The sequence below is a fragment of the Rhamphochromis sp. 'chilingali' genome, assembly GCF_963969265.1.
Source record: "Rhamphochromis sp. 'chilingali' genome assembly, chromosome: 20".
Lineage (NCBI taxonomy): Eukaryota > Metazoa > Chordata > Actinopteri > Cichliformes > Cichlidae > Rhamphochromis > Rhamphochromis sp. 'chilingali'.
In genome coordinates this window covers 33293558-33312108 of record NC_137947.1, presented here as the reverse complement: position 1 = coordinate 33312108, position 18551 = coordinate 33293558, and the positions used below count along the sequence as shown (strand labels likewise).

Sequence of the window (18551 nt, the reverse complement as noted above, 5' to 3'; positions counted from 1 at the left end):
TGTATCAGTACTAACATAACGTTAGAACGAGCCTTCGTGGCGTTCGTCGATCACAACAAACGGACGCCTCGGTGGCACAAAGTCTAAAGTGTGTACAGGCTCTGAATGAGCAGCTCCAGTCGGATTAAAGGCCTAACCCTGGCCCAACACGCTAACCCATCATTACATGAAAGGGGAAGAAAAAAAGACAACAGTTCAGGGAACACTCTTATGTATAACTGTGATGATGGAAAAAAAATAAGTGGTTTGCTCTCTCATTTCACAAGGTAACGACTCATCAATGGGCTATATGTTCATGAGGTGTGAAGTAGCAACATTTCCCAATAGGTTTAGAAAACTTTCTCCACCCCTCTTTTGCTACTTCAGCTCAAGTACAGCGTTCCCCTGGTTTGGCATGCAACAGCAGCGTGGGTCACCCTGCAGCCTGTTCAGCTGCCAGAGCCCTTTGTGTACAAAGATGTTAATTGGTCCTAATCCGCCACTAGAAGCTGTTTTGGTAGCCTGACCTCGCACCCTGAAGGACACCTTGGTGTGAAATACTAAAGAGCCCATTCAAGTGCCAGAGAAAAGAGGCACAGAGCATTCCAACACAATTCAATTTCCCAGCAGAAAGAGGGGGGGAACTCAAGGGGAGGAGAAGGGAGGAAAGGGGGAGTCTGGCCTAGGATGGAAATGGGGGAGCATCATCATTCTGACAATAAGCGAGGGCTACAAAGCAGTGGCTGCTGTGATGTGCACTCTCACAATCACGTCTTAGCCTCTACTTCACGGGATTCCCACAGCCCCACTGGACATAGGAATGCTAGTTGATTAAAGCCTACGACCAGCTCTCCCACTCACACACACACACACGACAACCCTCAGCTAATGGTATTCATACGAGTTAGCCCGACGCAGACTGCCAGCACATCTACCAAAACTATCTGTCACTCTGAATCAGCTGGCCTGTTGTTTACAGACGTAGACCGCACCTGATGGACTGCATCAAAATAAACAGCTGAATACTTTATTCTGAGGTTGCTGCTGTTAACAGTTGCTAATGTCATTCAGCTCCAGCATCTCGAGCTGCAGCAGCAGAGATCAGCTGTGACCTGGAGGGTTAGCCTAACGTGCTGCAGGTGGTCCTGCTGACTTCACCAACACTGTGGAGCAGAGTGCAATCTACCTTTGCCAGCCACAGTCTCCGACGGTGGAGCCCAAGCCTGTCTGCTGATCATGGAACTGCATATCAACCAAAAACCTACACTGCTAAACGTTGCATTAAAACACACCGTTTTAGCCGAATGAACAAAGTGTTTCCTGTCTGTGTGTTTCAGCCCGAACCTCATTCTGCCTCATTCACACCCATTCGTACGAGCATTTTCCACGCCTAACATTCACTCTGACGGAGGCACCAGAGAGCGACTCGGGCTTTAGCATGATGATTACTGGCACATGATCCCTTTGATTTTCTCAAAAGAGGAAACTCAAATCAGTAGATCTTACCAAAATTAATACTTGACTTTGTTTATTCCCCTTATTTACAACGAGTGTGGTTCATCAGCTGTAACTACTAGTCCTCACACTGGGAGGAAAGCCTTGCTTGGCTTTTGCATCATGAAGTGGAATCAACGTCTGCTTCTACAGATCAGAATGTGATGTTTCATCCAACTGTGCCGTGATGCAGTTCAAGCACTGGAAAAATATCCTGACATTATTTTTATCCTGCGCAAACTACTTTGTGCTTTCAACATTAGAGAGGGGAAAATGAAATAGTGCAACTAAAATGATGCAAACAGATGAAGGACAAGTTGAATGTTTTGTTAACCAATGACAGACTTTTGGAATAAATCAAAGAAATGAAAACATTTTAAAATCAGGGGGCGGGGTGTCAGAAACAGCCGCGGGCACAGGCACATCTTCACCAACCAATCAGCACACAATCTGTGTTTTGACATGTGGGCAGCATCTGGGTTTGACACCACTAGAAAATGAGGCAGGCTTTTAACATTGCAGGTGCACAGGTACTCCATATAAAGACGACTTCCTACCACACTGCACTGATTGGGAGGAAACGTAATCAGGCATGAACCGGGAGCAAATGTTCTAACAGAGTGGGGTCTCTTGTATGCAGGGCCCTTTTGCTAGTAGAGGAAAACCAGCGACTATACAGAGAGGCAGCTGGTTATCACACAGATAGCCTAGTGCTTTACTTACAATAGCTCGACGCCTGGGCTTTGACAGAGCAACAGCCTCCTGCTATTTGGAGCAGATGAAGAGCATTTTATTGTGCTAGCTTATCCATTCAATTTATTTCTTTCATCATTCTAAGCAGGTAACAAAGACAATTTACACAAACTTAAGAAATCCTTTTTAAAAACAAAAAAAAAGCATTAATGAATTAAAAGATTCAAAATACATAAACACATCCTGCGGGGTAGTCCCAGACTAGAGTCAAGATAAGGTCTGGGACAGAGGCTTCAGAGCGGTCCAACAAAGAAGCCCTTACAAGCTGTTCCCAAATACATCCTGTAGACAAAGACGGGTTTCCCACAGAACTCGGTGCTAATTATGTGCAGCACCCTCGCGCTTTTATAACATCAAGCTAAGCCAAACATACTGTATTCTATGACAGCTATCTGCGAACCTAAATGCATTATTATAATAAATTACAAGACACCTTTTTTAAGGGATCATTACATGAAAAATATACACATTTACTATTTCTGTCAAAACAAAGAAGAAATGGAAGCAGCGCGTTTCAAAACTCTAAGTAATCATGTGCAATAAAATGAGTGATGACCAAAAAGAAACGGAAACTGAACTATTCAATAAACAGAAAGTATCGAGTGCGAGTAGAGAACAAAAGAGGCCACACTCGTAAAGGAGGTCCTGCGAACAGTAAAGATCTGCTGTGAGCTGGGGCACACTCGAGTCACTGCACATTTAATCATCGGGGTGTTTAAAGCTAAACAAAATCATGCTAATCTTACAGTCCTAGGTTTATGGGAAGTTCTGCAGTGGAGAATTTCCTGCATTGCATTTCTTCTAACAAGAGCCACCAGTTCTTAAGGTGAGGAATTTCAGGAAGTGAGCCGTCAGTGGTCAGTGAAACTAGTGTGTGCTGATTGGTTTCTGTTCTTGCAACAGACTGAAATGGTGTCAGATCCTTAGCGTACATTTTAATGTTCTTTCATGAAAAGAATGGCAAACGCCCACGCAAGAGTCTTTTTTCCTACTGACAAGCTAGCTGCTTAAACCTAATTAGAATGTGGATTATAGAACTGTTGCAAAAAATAACATTGATTTTATAGAAATTACTTTCATAGTGACAGATGAGACATTTGTTTATCGTGACTACATTATTACCAATAATTAAATCTTCACAAAGAAATGTAGTGCCTTGCTCCATGTCTTTTCATAGCACTAAATGACAGAATGCACCACTAAAACAAAGACAAGCCATTTCATGGGCTAATAGCTTTTGTCGCATTTGACATGAGAGAGACAAAGGCCTCTTAAAAGAAAGGACTTGGTCTGATGAGAAAGCCTTTTTATTTGTTTATTTTCCTGCTCCATCTCTGAGTGGATTTTCAAGCTGCTTCTCTTAGAGCTCTGTCACGTCGGTATCGCAGTGGAAAACCAGCTCAACACTGTGATCTTATAGACTGTTTGATGGCTTGAAATACTAACCTAAACTGGTTGGACGTTGTTCAAAGTGTAGTGATGTTGGACTTTCCTTTAAACTAACAGCGGCTGATGCTGAGCATGCTCGAGATTTGGTGAGTGGGTTTTGGAATCACTGCTCAGTAACAGTTTGAACAGCAGGAAATTTAAAAAAAAAAAGCCAATATATATGTTGAAAATATTTTCTATTTTCAATAATATTGTCAAATTAGGCATCATTCTTGATGTTCCTACTCTACTGACAGAGATTAATACTAACAAAGCTCAACTGTGGTCAAGTACGAACCTTGAACTGGGTCACCGCAAGATACGCCAGCTGAACGTACAGCTCAGGCTGGAACCAGTCTGAGCTGCCAGCTGTCCGGGACATCTGGCAGAGGCCCCGGTGCAGAAGATCTTTAATTAGGATCTTCAACAGAACCTCTACAGCATTGTGAGGGAGGCTGGGGACATTCTTAGTTCAAAGTGAGCTGGCTGAACAGACGTGTGTCTGCAAGAAGGTTGGTGCCAGTTGTAGTGGTATGGTGGACACCTGACACCTCAGGGAGGCGCTACAGGAGCCCTATTAGGCTTGGTTAGTCTGTGCCAGCCCCAGCGTTCCAAGAGGAGTGAAGTTCTTGAGGTAGCTGAAGCAAAACCTCAAAAGCCATCAGGCGACTCCAAGCAGGAAAGCGGTGTTCTACTCACGTGGTGTAGTGTGGGTGAGGTGCTACTGACTTCAACTAAGGATGTAGTCAGGTGATGTGGGGGATACTTTGAGGATGTCTTCAATCCCACCAACAGGCCTTCCTATACCAGAGTATAGAAACGTAGGAGATGACTCGCCCATCACCGTGAACGACATCATTAGGATGGTTAAAGAACGTTTTGTTTGTACCTCTGAAGGCCGTCCTGTAGCAAAGCCACGTGGCAACAGGCTTTCACCTCGGTGGCCTTAGGATGCCATCTCTGCTTTATGTGGATGTGGCTCTGATGGGTCATCAAGCGGTGGCCTCCAGCTCACACTGGAGTGGTTTGCTGCCATCATATTTACAAACTTAAGTGTCCACGCTGCCCACCCAGCAAGATGATGACAGAACCCCATTAGCCTTTCATGGCAGAAGGACAAAGACGCGTTTTCTTTAGCTCCCTCCTACATACTTGGTCAAAACTGGCCTGAGACACAGATCCAATTGACCATTACCCATGGTAAAATATATTCTAGTATAAAAGCATGACCCACACATACACAGAGAGAGAGAGCGAGAGCTGTGCAGGAAGTGGAAGCATCGTGGTGGAAGCAAAACAGCAAAAGTCAGAGGGAATTCATCCACACGTGAAGCGGAGTTTGGATCTTCTTTTGCTGCTGGTTCAGTGAATTTTGGTCAGAGAGACGAAACCTGCAGCATCAGAATCTGTGAGATGTCAAAGGTTGCAATACACTGATCACGTGTATCTTACCAGGCAGCCATGTGCTCACAGTTGGACTAATCACGGGCACGTTTTAGACGAGCGCTTTACACAGTGACTGTGAATGTTCCTTACATAGCAACAAACAATAATTTCATGACAAGCCAATGTCTGTATCCCATGTTTTTGCTTATCTGATTGGCTGAAGTCAGCCCATGGTAAAAAGGGACAAATGGTTAACCTAATCACCTGCCAAGTATTTTCTTCAAAGCAACTCAAAGTTTCAGCACTTCTCAGATAGTTCTGTGTAACAAAGTGAAGAAAGACGACATAAGAGACACTGTTATTTTAGAGACATGTCTACACCACGTTAAAGCTCGCCAACAGACCAAGTTACAGTTGGCCCCATCCATGCTGCTGATTATGCTTTCTTTGCTTCTTTGTTCTCTTGAGACCAAGCTCCACCATCATGTTGTTCAAGTTCCAGGATTTTAAATGAACTGCAGAGGACACCAGAAACTACAGGTTTATTTTATGGGCCTATATTACTGGAACATTCAGTGATGTATAAATTCAATGGTTTTGCACTAAAGTCAATGTCACACACTACCTTTAGACTGTGACAAAGGCATTGCCTTTCCCAAATATAAGCAGTATGTTGAAGACAAATGGAAACAAACCACATCTCCTCCAGCAGGGCTACACACACTGTGAATGCAGCACCTGCACTATTTGAGAAACACACTTTTCCAAACAGTTACTTGAGATTATCATTTAGCTCTAAATTGCTGCCTCATCATAAGTGTGGACTGCTGCTGTTTGGTAATGTGTTTGATGAGACAAAAAAGATGGCAAAATTAGAGTATTTCAGAAGCAGGATTGTTCAATGTTTTTAGAAGATGGGTTTTATCACATGTTGCATCCTTTCTGCTTAGCTCTCAGATGGCCTGAGCACCATTAAGTCATTTCCTTCCAGTTTGCTGAGAGGCTTTTAGTCCATGCTTGCTTCTCTGACACTTGCATAAAGAGCAGGAAAGAAAAAAAAAACAGCTCTCTGGCCTCATGGCTCAGGGCTTCTGCAGCAGCCCAGCCAGACTCAACATCACACAGCTAAGTGGAAGCAGCACAAACCCTTTTAAAACCTCATGCTCTGCTCCTAATTAGGCCTGCAACTATTCATCGAGTCATTCCAATAATATGATTATAAATAAACTCGACGCAGGACGCCTTCATCAAAGCTCCTGATCAACAAACTCTGACCTGAAGAAAAGAAACTTTGTAGCTGCTCCATCCACCACTGTGTGTTTTACACAGAGAAAACCTGCAGTAACCAACAAGCTGTATTCAAATATGCAGATGAACTGTTAACCTAATGTGACACCACCTTTAAATTGTACAGCGTGCTGAAGGCTGACGGCAGCCGTCCCATTTTACATGGAAGCCATACCAGCAGGAAACAGGGCTGAGGCTAAAGGGGGGCATGGTTGCACCAGACCATCAACGTTTAAACGCTTTTGTAACTTTTTTAAAAGTCAAATAATATAAAATATTGTAATAATTACATTACATTCATATTTGTAAACATAAAAATAAAAGCTTTTGAAAGCCATTAAAAATGTCCTTGGGCCAGGTACACTTTTTTTTTTTTTTAAGGCGGGACACTGATTTATCATTAATATTAACTAATGCCTGCACCATCATAACGTCTGTTTCAGCAGCACAAAAACCTCCAGAAACAAAGCAAAGACATATTTTTTATGCCTTCATTTAGACTGCATATATATATCCTATATGGTCTTTGACTAATCTATCTATCTATCTATCTATCTATCTATACACATATACATACACACATTTATACACACACATACACATATGTATTACTTAGGGGTGCAACGATACACAAAATTCACGGTTCGATTCGGTTCGATACTTTGGTGTCACGGTTCGATATTTTTTCGATACAAAAAAAATGTTCATGCATTTTTAATTTGTCATTTATTAAAATTATAAATATATATTTTAACTCAAAAGTACAGTTTTTAAATTTAACCCTAACCCTTGTGCGTGTTTTTTATTTTGACAGCAAATGCGCACCTGCGGACCACTTATGTGCAGCCCTGGTTATTTAGCTCGTCATATTGCAGCCACAGAAATTCTTTTGTCCATGAAACCATAAAGCTGCACTTTCTTTTTGCCTTATAGTCTGATTTGTCATAACTTCTCCGTTTTGTGGTAAGCTTTTCTTTGGCTGTCACTTCTTCACCCTGACCTGTCTTATTTGGCTCAGCAGAACTAAAATATATATCCTGCTGCTTTTACACACGCACTCACATAAGCTCAGCGATTCTCTGCGCGATCAACCTCTCACATGTTTAAGCTGCGGGAGATTTCACTTGTCATGTTTGCATAGTAAGCTAACGATTAATAAGACGATGTCAGAGGAATTGGTGCACAAATTATCATCACTCACAGATCAGTGCTGTCGCTCTCTATACACAGTTCGCACGATTGCAAAGTGAAAGCAAAAAAACAAGCGCAAATTCAAACACGACTTCAATATGTCACATATTGACAGTGGCTCACCGATGCCAATGACATAATTACCCAGCTACATTTCTGAAAGAATGCAAAAGCATTGACATATGTTTTTCCTTCCTACAATAGCCCGACGGGCAGGGAAGAGAGATTTTGGTAGCCCGACTGAAAAAAATCGCTAGCTCCGGGACGTCGGGCTAGCGATATTGCGAGCCCTGTATCTGATTGAGGAATCACTCATCTTTGGAAAAGAGAGTTTATTACAGAGAAATGTCTCTTTCCAAAATAAAAGCTATACTATCCGCTTCTTCTGGGCTATATTCTCAGCAGCATAAGGAGAATCATGTGCTAACAGCTGTCTAAATGACTCGGCTAAAGTTAGTAGCATGCTTGTTGTTTTTGTCTTTGCACTAGGATGATGTCGGAGTAAATGTGCAGTCATATTCGTTGTGTTCCCACTAGTGCTTTCAGGTTAATCTCGTTGAAATGACCTTAACGCCACAACACGGCAAATCTCCATTAACGAGCTACCGCCGATCGCCCCGTGCATGGGGCTAGACGGCTAACACGTTAACGAGCTAACTGCGCTAACACACTAGTTCCCACCCATGTAATTGAGCATTGCATGGCACATCCAACATACTGTTTTACTTTAGTCCATGACTCGCTTACCTTCAGGGTCATACGTCACATGAAAACCAAAATAATTCCAAACGCCAGATCTGAATGAGGGTGGGGGAGGTGCCCTGCGCTCTTCCTTCTGTCTATGCTGTCTGTGTGGAGCTCAGTGGATCTGCGCTCGACAGTGCAGCCTAGGCGGAGTAGTCGAACGCAGATTCACTGAGCGCTCAACACAGACAGCATCGTCAGAAGGAAAGTTGATAAAATAAATTACAAATGTTGTATTGTTCGATACATATGCGTACCGAACCGAAAGCACTGTATCGAACGGTTCAATATCGATACGAATATCGTTGCACCCCTAGTATTACTGAATATTTATTACTGCTCATTAATAAGAGACAAGTATTTCCTGTCCGATTACTCGATTACACTGTCAACCAGGCCTGGACTTAAAGCAAAGAACCCCGAGTAGTTTATTCCAAACCCTGATACGGATCAGCAGAAGACACTGGGCATATGATCAATAACTGACATTTTGCAGTCGTGACAACATGTTATAATAAGAGTTGGTTAGGTTGTCCTTATGAGGCATTTGTTCAGGATTCTGAGTTTTATGCACCCATTTGTACCTTTTGTGTGTCAAATTATAGAGGAAATGTCTACATTAATGTAAAGGAAATCCAGCATACTGAGGTCAAACCCATTGGTATTCTTTCAAATGATTTATTGTGCTGTAGATCAACTTTTCTCAGTTAATATTATTAAAATATCTGTATGAGCACATGTGCGTTAAATGTACTTTTGTTTGGGAAAACAGACTTTTTAAATATTAACGTATCAACTATTCATGTAAACGATGAATTAATTAATTTAAAACATTTACCAACCCCCAGACTTTAGTAGCTTTAATGTGTTCATAGAAATTTCTGCTCTCATTTAAATGTTCTTATATGTTCTTAGCGTTTTATGACAGTTGTTTTAGGAATCCTGTTTAATTCAACTATGTTGATGAATAGGGCTGGGCCATATTATACCGTTCACGGTAATACCGGTATAATGTTAGGCAACGATAGGAAAATGAAATATCGCGATAGAATGGGAGTAAAACGCGCGTGCGCAGTGCCTTTGTTTTCATGCACATGGCCGATTGTTGAGTGAAACAGATGAACCAGAATTGGTTTGTAAAAATGGTGCAACTTCTGTGATGTGGAACTGGTTTGGTGTTTGTCCATCAGATACACAACAAAGCACATTTTTTTGCAGAACATGCAAGCGGCCGTCGTTATTGTCGTATTTGTCGGACTAAGATGCTCTTAAATCTGGGAGTAATCTGGGTCCTAAACTCCGTATGCTTCAGGTCAAACAACACTGCAGCATCACTTAGAGTTAAAAACTGTCTAAATTCTTTCATCTTTAATAAAACGATCAGCATTGCTGCTTTACCAGGTGTAACTATGAAGTTTAACTTCCAGGCATCCATGAAAACAAAAGTTATTACATTTAACGGAGTTAGAAGTTAGCAGGAAGCTAGCGGAAGTTAGCTCGCTAGTTTCGCTAGTTACCTAAGCATGATATTGCATGTTCTGACTGAGAGATTTCTGAAAAAAATCAAACGTACAGCTCTGCTATCACTTCCAACATAAATGAAGACAGGAAACTAAACAGCAGTGACGTTTGTAGGGTTACTGAAGTTGGGCTAGCTGGTATATAATGATGTGCTACGTAATCGCTAGCGACACAGCTATGTTAGCATAACATAAACAGTGAAGCTGGAGGACGAACACTAACACTTTTCCACTTATAAAAGTTAACGCGAAGGTTCTTCATGGTTAGAGACAAATGCAATCGCATGGCAGGATACTGTAAACGGACCAAACTTCAGTCAGGAGAACAACTGAGATAATCCATCCACAATACGAGGTTAGTCATTAATATACTGCAGCAACATGGGAATAGAGCAGCTGCCAGAGAATTCAACATTAATGAATCAATGGTACAGAAGTGGAGGAAGCAAGAAGAATGAGTTTAATAAAGTTTGATTTATCTGACTGCTTTGTTTCGCTTAATGTGCCTTATAATCCTGTGCACCTTATGGTCCGAAAAATACGTACTGCACACTGCAGTTTAATGTTGCAAAGCACCTCTTTTTAACTTCAGTGGATATTATACATGATTATGCTCAGGATATGTCAGCCCATTTCTAGTGGAAATGCCTTTTGGTTAAACTTTCAGCAAGGAATTTGCATTTGCACTGTTATATTTTTATAAAGCTTTAATGTACATAAAAACTGCTGCTTGTTTAAGTGAAAATAAATGGAAGGTTGTCTTTTTGCGCTAGTAATGTTGTGGAGTTGTGTTTTGTCTCGCATCAATTATATCGTCGGTTATATCGTTATCGCAAATTTTCAAATATATATCGTGATAAATATTTTTGGCCATATCGCCCTGCTCTATTGATGAAGATGACAAAAAGCAGCATTTCAGATGTTTCACAACAGCTGCTGTGTGATTGGTTAGCAACACTTTAAGTTCACAACTTGGTTTACAAATCAATCATTGTAATATTGGATTTGTCCTCTTTAGCTTCTGATGAAGTAACGACATCAACCTGCATGTGCACCGTCAGAGAGGTGAGGGGCTGAGGTGCAGCTACTGTCCCTGTGTTTCCTCCACAGCCAGCTGGGTGGATGGTGACTGCAGGGGAAATTCCGCAAAGAGAAGAACACTGTCCAACTTTTTATAACTGTAAATGGGCCGACACCAGAATCCTGACTTTAGCAAAAATGAATTACCAACAAATGGACTGACAGTTCAATTGTTTCCATTTTCTTTCGGGGAGTTTAAGAACTTAAAACAACTAAATATTAGGGGTGCAACGATATTCGTATCGATATTGAACCGTTCGATACAGTGCTTTCGGTTCGGTACGCATATGTATCGAACAATACAACATTTGTAATTTATTTTATCAATTTTCCTTCTGACGATGCTGTCTGTGTTGAGCGCTCAGTGAATCTGCGTTCGACTACTCCGCCTAGGCTGCACTGTCGAGCGCAGATCCACTGAGCTCCACACAGACAGCATAGACAGAAGGAAGAGCGCAGGGCACCTCCCCCACCCTCATTCAGATCTGGCGTTTGGAATTATTTTGGTTTTCATGTGACGTATGACCCTGAAGGTAAGCGAGTCATGGACTAAAGTAAAACAGTATGTTGGATGTGCCATGCAATGCTCAATTACATTGGTGTGAACTAGTGTGTTAGCGCAGTTAGCTCGTTAACGTGTTGGCCGTCTAGCCCCATGCACGGAGCGATCGGCGGTAGCTCGTTAACGGAGATTTGCCGTGTTGTGGCGTTAAGGTCATTTCAACGAGATTAACCTGAAAGCACTAGTGGGAACACAACGAATATGACTGCACATTTACTCCGACATCATCCTAGTGCAAAGACAAAAACAACAAGCATGCTACTAACTTTAGCCGAGTCATTTAGACAGCTGTTAGCACATGATTCTCCTTATGCTGCTGAGAATATAGCCCAGAAGAAGCGGATAGTATAGCTTTTATTTTGGAAAGAGACATTTCTCTGTAATAAACTCTCTTTTCCAAAGATGAGTGATTCCTCAATCAGATACAGGGCTTGCAATATCGCTAGCCCGACGTCCTGGAGCTAGCGATTTTTTTTCAGTCGGGCTACCAAAATCTATCTCTTCCCTGCCCGTCGGGCTATTGTAGGAAAAACATATGTCAATGCTTTTGCATTCTTTCAGAAATGTAGCTGGGTAATTATGTCATTGGCATCGGTGAGCCACTGTCAATATGTGACATATTGAAGTCGTGTTTGAATTTGCGCTTGTTTTTTGCTTTCACTTTGCAATCGTGCAAACTGTGTATAGAGAGCGACAGCACTGATCTGTGAGTGATGATAATTTGTGCACCAATTCCTCTGACATCGTCTTATTAATCGTTAGCTTACTATGCAAACATGACAAGTGAAATCTCCCGCAGCTTAAACATGTGAGAGGTTGATCGCGCAGAGAATCGCTGAGCTTATGTGAGTGCGTGTGTAAAAGCAGCAGGAGAAGTTATGACAAATCAGACTATGAGGCAAAAAGAAAGTGCAGCTTTATGGTTTCATGGACAAAAGAATTTCTGTGGCTGCAATATGACAAGCTAAATAACCAGGGCTGCACATAAGTGGTCCGCAGGTGCGCATTCGCTGTCAAAATAAAAAACACGCACAAGGGTTAGGGTTAAATTTAAAAACTGTACTTTTGAGTTAAAATATATATTTATAATTTTAATAAATGACAAATTAAAAATGCATGAACATTTTTTTTGTATCGAAAAAATATCGAACCGTGACACCAAAGTATCGAACCGAACCGTGAATTTTGTGTATCGTTGCACCCCTACTAAATATGTAACAGATGTGCTGCTGATAAAAATATCACCTTTAGTTACAACCATATAAGAGCAAATAACTATAGACAGTAAAGATGGGAATCACCAGACACCCAATAATAATTTTTTTTATCATATTTCACTCACAATATGAAATTATTGTCACATTTTTTGATATGCTGTAACAATTGGTGTGTTTTTTTGCTGACATTCAGATTGTCAAACATGGCGAGACGGTGACTAAAACCTGCCACAGACTGAGTCTGCTATCAGTCATCAATCATATGAGGTAAAGCTGGCAATTACCTGCAGTCTGTTTCCAGTAATACAGTAATGATCTGTGATAAACCTGTGAAAATTACAAATGTGTTGCTGTTTGCAGAGATAGAAATTCACAGAAAACAGAAATGATCATTTAACTATTACATCTGCACAACCAGCTGACAGCCAGCTGAGCTTCAGACTAATGGGAACAGTGTGTGCATGTCAACAGTGACTGCAGTCAGTCCAAGCCAGACTGAATCTCTTTGCATTTGCTTTCCTGTCTGTAATATTCTCACAGTATTTTAACTGAATGAAAACATATCAATATTAGGTGCCCCTGTGTAGATACCGTATCACCACGCCTATCCCTAATAGACAGATGACACATGAGAGTCCATGTTTTAGAAGATCTCTGTAAATCTTCACATTTTTACAGTTTCGTGTCAAACATTTTACAAAGCGATGTCGAAATTCTTGTCACGAGAGCATGAACGTCAGCTTCCCTAACCACGGGCTGCCTCACTCATGTGATCCGATCACATGACAGATCCTCCATCTGGCCCATACGACCAACAGGCTGTGTAATATAGTTCTGCCTGTAAAACACTGCAAAGACGCAAATATGACATTTTAAATTCGTGACCAGTTGAGTGTACCACATATCCCCGCACGCTGAGTATATCTCATCAATAGTTCCAGACATTGGTGAAAGGCAGCATGCTAGCGTGGCTACACTGCTGTTTGACAGAAATGACATATTCTTAAACGCAGCATGTACAGCAGCAGTACGGTTCAATTGCCGAATTACTCGCATTTAATTATTAATATTTATAAAATAAAAGCTGGTTTGTTTAACACCCTGTGTACAGCAGCACAGGTGGATAGTTAGCTAACGCTAATGCCCTCTAATGCTGCGTCCCGGTTCAATGGGATATCCAAGACTTAAGCACAATCTTACATCTTTATATTTTCACACTGCACATTAACCTATTGCACGAGTCCGTAAACATACTGTCCCTTGTGCCATTTTGAATGCTACATTTATACATTGAGTCAAAGTTATCCCGTTTCCTACCGTAACTACACCACCGAACGCAACAACAACCTTGTTAGCTGGTAGCTTGCATTAGCAACGTACTTAGCCTGGGCTGAGAGATGTAGTTCCTGGTCACAGCCTGGGTATGTGTCCTCGAAGCCGCTGCCAGGCCGTTCACATCCATCGCCCTGTTTGCCACCAGTGTTGCCATTGTCGGATAAGGTACAGAAACCTGAGAAATCTGACGCTGGTTGACGTGCTTTGCTAAGAGCTACTGAATGACAGCAGAGCGCGAGTCATGTGACACACAGGAAACGGATGTTTGGTAAAGGACAGGGACTCAAAGCAGTGAGAAGTAGCTGCTTCTGACAGAAACGTAATGAGTGTACAGTAAGTAGCAAACGATTAGGAATGAAAAGCTAACAGCAAGGCTGTTTAACGTGAACTGAAGAGGATTTTCTTTGTACCTGTGGGATTCCACAGTGAGATATTTGGATTTGTTAAGTATTTAAGATTAAATTTAGATCATTTCATTACAGATCGTGAAGGTAATATATTTTACAACCTACTAGCAAACAAATCCAATACCTAAATTAATTAATGCAGAAGAAACGCATTATGAAAAAGTTAAAAATGAACTGGGATAAAATGTGATTTTAGTTATTATTTATAAAAACATGCTCACTGTGAAGGAATGAAGAAATCACTGCCTGCATCGTAAAACTGACCTCACAGCTGCAACTGAATATGAAACACATTTTAATAAATGATTGAAAAAGGGAAAAAGCTCAAGTTTATCATATTATCCATATCTGCCAGCAGCCTCTCTTATCACACTACTCTTCCTCCGTCTGCATTTCTTAACCTCTGCAGTTTTACTGTCATGCTATTATATTTTTCAGATTAGTTCTACAAACTCTGGACTCTACTAGGTTTATTTATGGTTCCCCAACTACTCTGCACAGCCAGAAACCTGCCTGGTTCTTCAAAATCCTGCTCCTCACATACAAGGTCTTAAATAACCAGGCCCCATCTTATCTTAATGACCTTGTAGTACCATATCACCCTATTAGAGCAGCAGGGAGTGATCACGTTTTTATATACATATGTTTTTTTAACCACCATTTGTCTTTGACATCTTATTTTTCTAATGAAGTGGTTTGTTTCCTTGAAAGTAAAACTCACATTAAAAGGATGCATTAATAGGAACTGACAAGTAGAGTGGTGAAGCATATGATCCTTGTTGTTGTCCAACCCAGATGTAGGTTTAAAACCAAAGTAATCCCAAATGTGCAGCGTGTCCTGGGAAGTTGATCTGGTGATGAGCAAAGATCGCGTTTGGCCAAAACACTCTATATTCAGCGCGATTCTTACACCCACTAAAAACAGAGCGTTGGCTTGATACGAAAAGCCTCTGCAAGCTTTTAATGATTTGTTTTTTCATTTAGAAAAAGACAAACAGAGCGAGACGATCTTTGGTGCTGTTAGCTGCAGTGGGGTCTGGTTCTCCTGTTCTTCTGTTTTTTAACCTACTTTTTTATTTCACCTCAGTGTCACAGTTGTCCCTCCAGCACTGACACTGTTCATGAGATATTTAAAATGTGATTGAGATGAAAAGTGGCTCGCAGCTTAAAGAACAGCTGTGTCTAATGTGCTCTTCATGTGTTTCATCTCCCTACCTCTCTCTCATACACACTCACGTCCACAAACACATATTCGGCAGCACAATGTCCTGCTGAGTGTACTGTTGAGTGAAAGCTAAAATGACATGATTGCACACATTTTCTCTTTAAATTTTTTTTGCTTTGCTGTGTTCTCATTTTGGAAGCTCTGATCCATTCTCATTTTTCCCTGCGTGTCCTGTCCAATAGCTGTAACCGAAGGTGGGTTTTTTAACCATGGCCCTTTCACAATCAACACACCAGCAGTTGCACAGAGCATACACATACACACAGCTCTCTCACAGTAGAAAAGCACTACAGATTGAAGTGGTAAGTACTGCCATGGTGAGGCTGACAGCAGCCCCTAGAGAGCTCATCAAAATGTTTCAGGCCGCATGCAAAAAATAGCAAATTAATGCAAGTGAAGGGCTTCTGCCTACAGGAGCATTGCCCTCATTTTAGAAATACCATTTTTCCCCCCTGAGTCTTTTATGATGAGTTCAGAGTGTTATGATTTCCCTCAAACTCCTCAGATCTACCCATCTAGGAAAATAGGTGTCAAAATACTCATGCAATTATTTTGCATGTTGATGTTGTTGAAGGGCTCAAACAGTGTCCTGAATTGTAAACTGCATTGTAACAAACTACTGCAAATAATGTGGTAAACTATGTTACCGTGGTATCTAATAATGTTACTGTTATTGTTTTTTAACAAACGGACAAATGATCACTAACATTTGTTTCCAGTGTTCTAATGCAGTCTTGTCAGCCTCGCATGCTGTGACTGGAGAATACAATTAACCAAAATTCACTCTGTCACTTTATGTTATGCATTGTCACGCTGTGCGATGTTATGTTGTTCCACATCTGTCATTATCTTAGAGTTTACTAAGGTAGGACAGCTCTGGAGGTAGAGCAGGCGTCTCAACTGAAAGGTTGCCAGTTCAATCCCTGCCACTAACCCCAAATACCTTCAGATGTATCCCTTGGAGCAGTAGTGTGTGGTAATGTGCAGAGATGATAGACTGATCATACACACCTCAAGTAGGAAATATAATGTTACCATAGTTATGATTTAAATAAAACATCATAAAAACACCCCGCTGCATTATTGGTAAACTGTGCATAGCATCATAAGTAAAACGAATTACTTCATCTCTCTGTGTTAAATGTATTAATAGTAATACTGTTTAACATATGTTCATTTTTTAGCTCATTTTAAAAACATATATATTGTCCAGTGTCCAGGATCATATTCTATGAATCATGTCTGTAGTTGCTGACCTGTGAGGAGCACAAATCCATGAACACAATCTGTTGTTCAGGAGTGATGGTGCTGGTTCAACTAATAATATTCACATATTCACATAAATGATCATTTGAAAGTGCTATATACATCTCAAAACTGGCTTATCCGGTCTTTAATTCTGACGTCACTAGCCGTGTCTGGGCCTAAACTCCGCTGCAGGTCCATATATCAAACGATCACTGTGGCATTACTGAGAGTTGAAAAACTGTCTAAAGTCTTTCATCTTTAATAAAATGATCAGCGTTCTGCTCTACCAGGTGTAACAATTGAGTTTAACATCCAGGCATCCATGAAAACGGAATTTATGACATTTAACGGAGTTAGAAGTTAGCAGGGAGTTAGCTCGCTAGCTTCTATCTAAATACAATATAGCATGTCCTGACTGCCGGGTTTTGGAAACAAATTAAAACGTACAGCTCTGCTATCACTTCCAGCATAAATGAAGACAGAAAACTAAACAGCAGTGACGTTTGTAGGGTTACTGAAGTTGGGCTAGCTGGTATATAATGATGTGCTACGTGACCGTTAGCGACACAGCTATGTTAGCATAATATAAACAAGCTAACTTTTTTTCCACTGGATAAAAGTTAACGTGAGTGTTCTCGGTGGTCAGGAACAAATGTAATCGCATGGCAGGATGCTGTAAAAGGACCAAACTTCAGCCAGGAGAACAACTGAGATAATCCATCCACAATACGAGGTTAGTCATTCATATACTGCTGCATGGGCTGGGCTGTAGCTACATCCTAAGGTTTTAAAAACTGAGCTTAAATAAATGATTAGCGGTAATAAAAGCCGAGGGAGGTCAACAGTGATCACTGACTGTTTTAGGAGCTTTTTGAGATCAAATAGAAGAAAATACAAAACATTAAACATGTTAACAACACAAAAGCCATATTAAACGCAGACTACTTTAGGCCCGGAAGTAGGATTCGTCACGTCATCACTTAATGACCGGATTGTGTGTGTGTCCATTGTTAGATACTCCTTGGGATATTGTGTTTTTCTTTTTTATTCGGTTTGGTTTGTGTAGATGTTTTTTTTTCTTTTCAGGCATTTCTTTTCCCGATTTGTTTCTAGGCCGTGTACATGATTTGTATATGTTCACCTATCATTGTTTGATCTGATTCTTGATTCTACTGCAATTCATTGTATTTTGGTCTCGACCAGGCCTCCATTCATCGTCTTCAGATGGTCCAAAATGCAGCTGCTCGCCTGCTAACTGGTACCAAACAGAGAGAGCATACAGTATAACTCCAGTTTTGGCTTCTCTACACTGGCTTCCTGTCGCCTACAGGATCCAATTTCAACTTTGACTTTTTGTTTTTAAGTCACTTAACGCCCAAGCTCTTCTTACCTGTCTGAGCTCCTTTCTGTTTATGCTCCAGGAAAAAACATGAGGTCTAGGTCAAAATGACTGCTGTCCATCCCACGGACTAATCTCAAATCTCGTGGCGATGGAGCCTTCTCTGTGGCAGGTCCCAGACTTTGGAATAGTTTTCCTCTAAATGTTAGATCTGCACAAACACTTGATCACTTTAAATCACTACTAAAGACACATTTTTATGCCCTGGCTTTTAACACACTATGACCCAAGCATTTTGGTCTCATTTAATAGTCTTAGTTATTGTTTTAATTCTTTTATTGTCCTATCATTGTTTT

The 18551-nt window shown here is 41.0% G+C and overlaps 1 protein-coding gene across 1 annotated transcript in view; it reads right to left on the bottom strand.

Moving 5' to 3' along the window:
- The window catches only part of atp6v1ba (ATPase, H+ transporting, lysosomal, V1 subunit B, member a), a 43698-nt gene extending 29478 nt beyond the window's left edge, over positions 1–14220 (bottom strand). Inside the window, exon 1 of the mRNA XM_080868447.1 lies at positions 14022–14220. Coding sequence (XP_080724573.1) covers positions 14022–14130 — 109 coding nt within the window. The 5' untranslated portion in view covers positions 14131–14220. The remainder of the gene's footprint in view (positions 1–14021) is intronic.
- Between the last annotated feature and the right edge of the window lie 4331 nt (positions 14221–18551).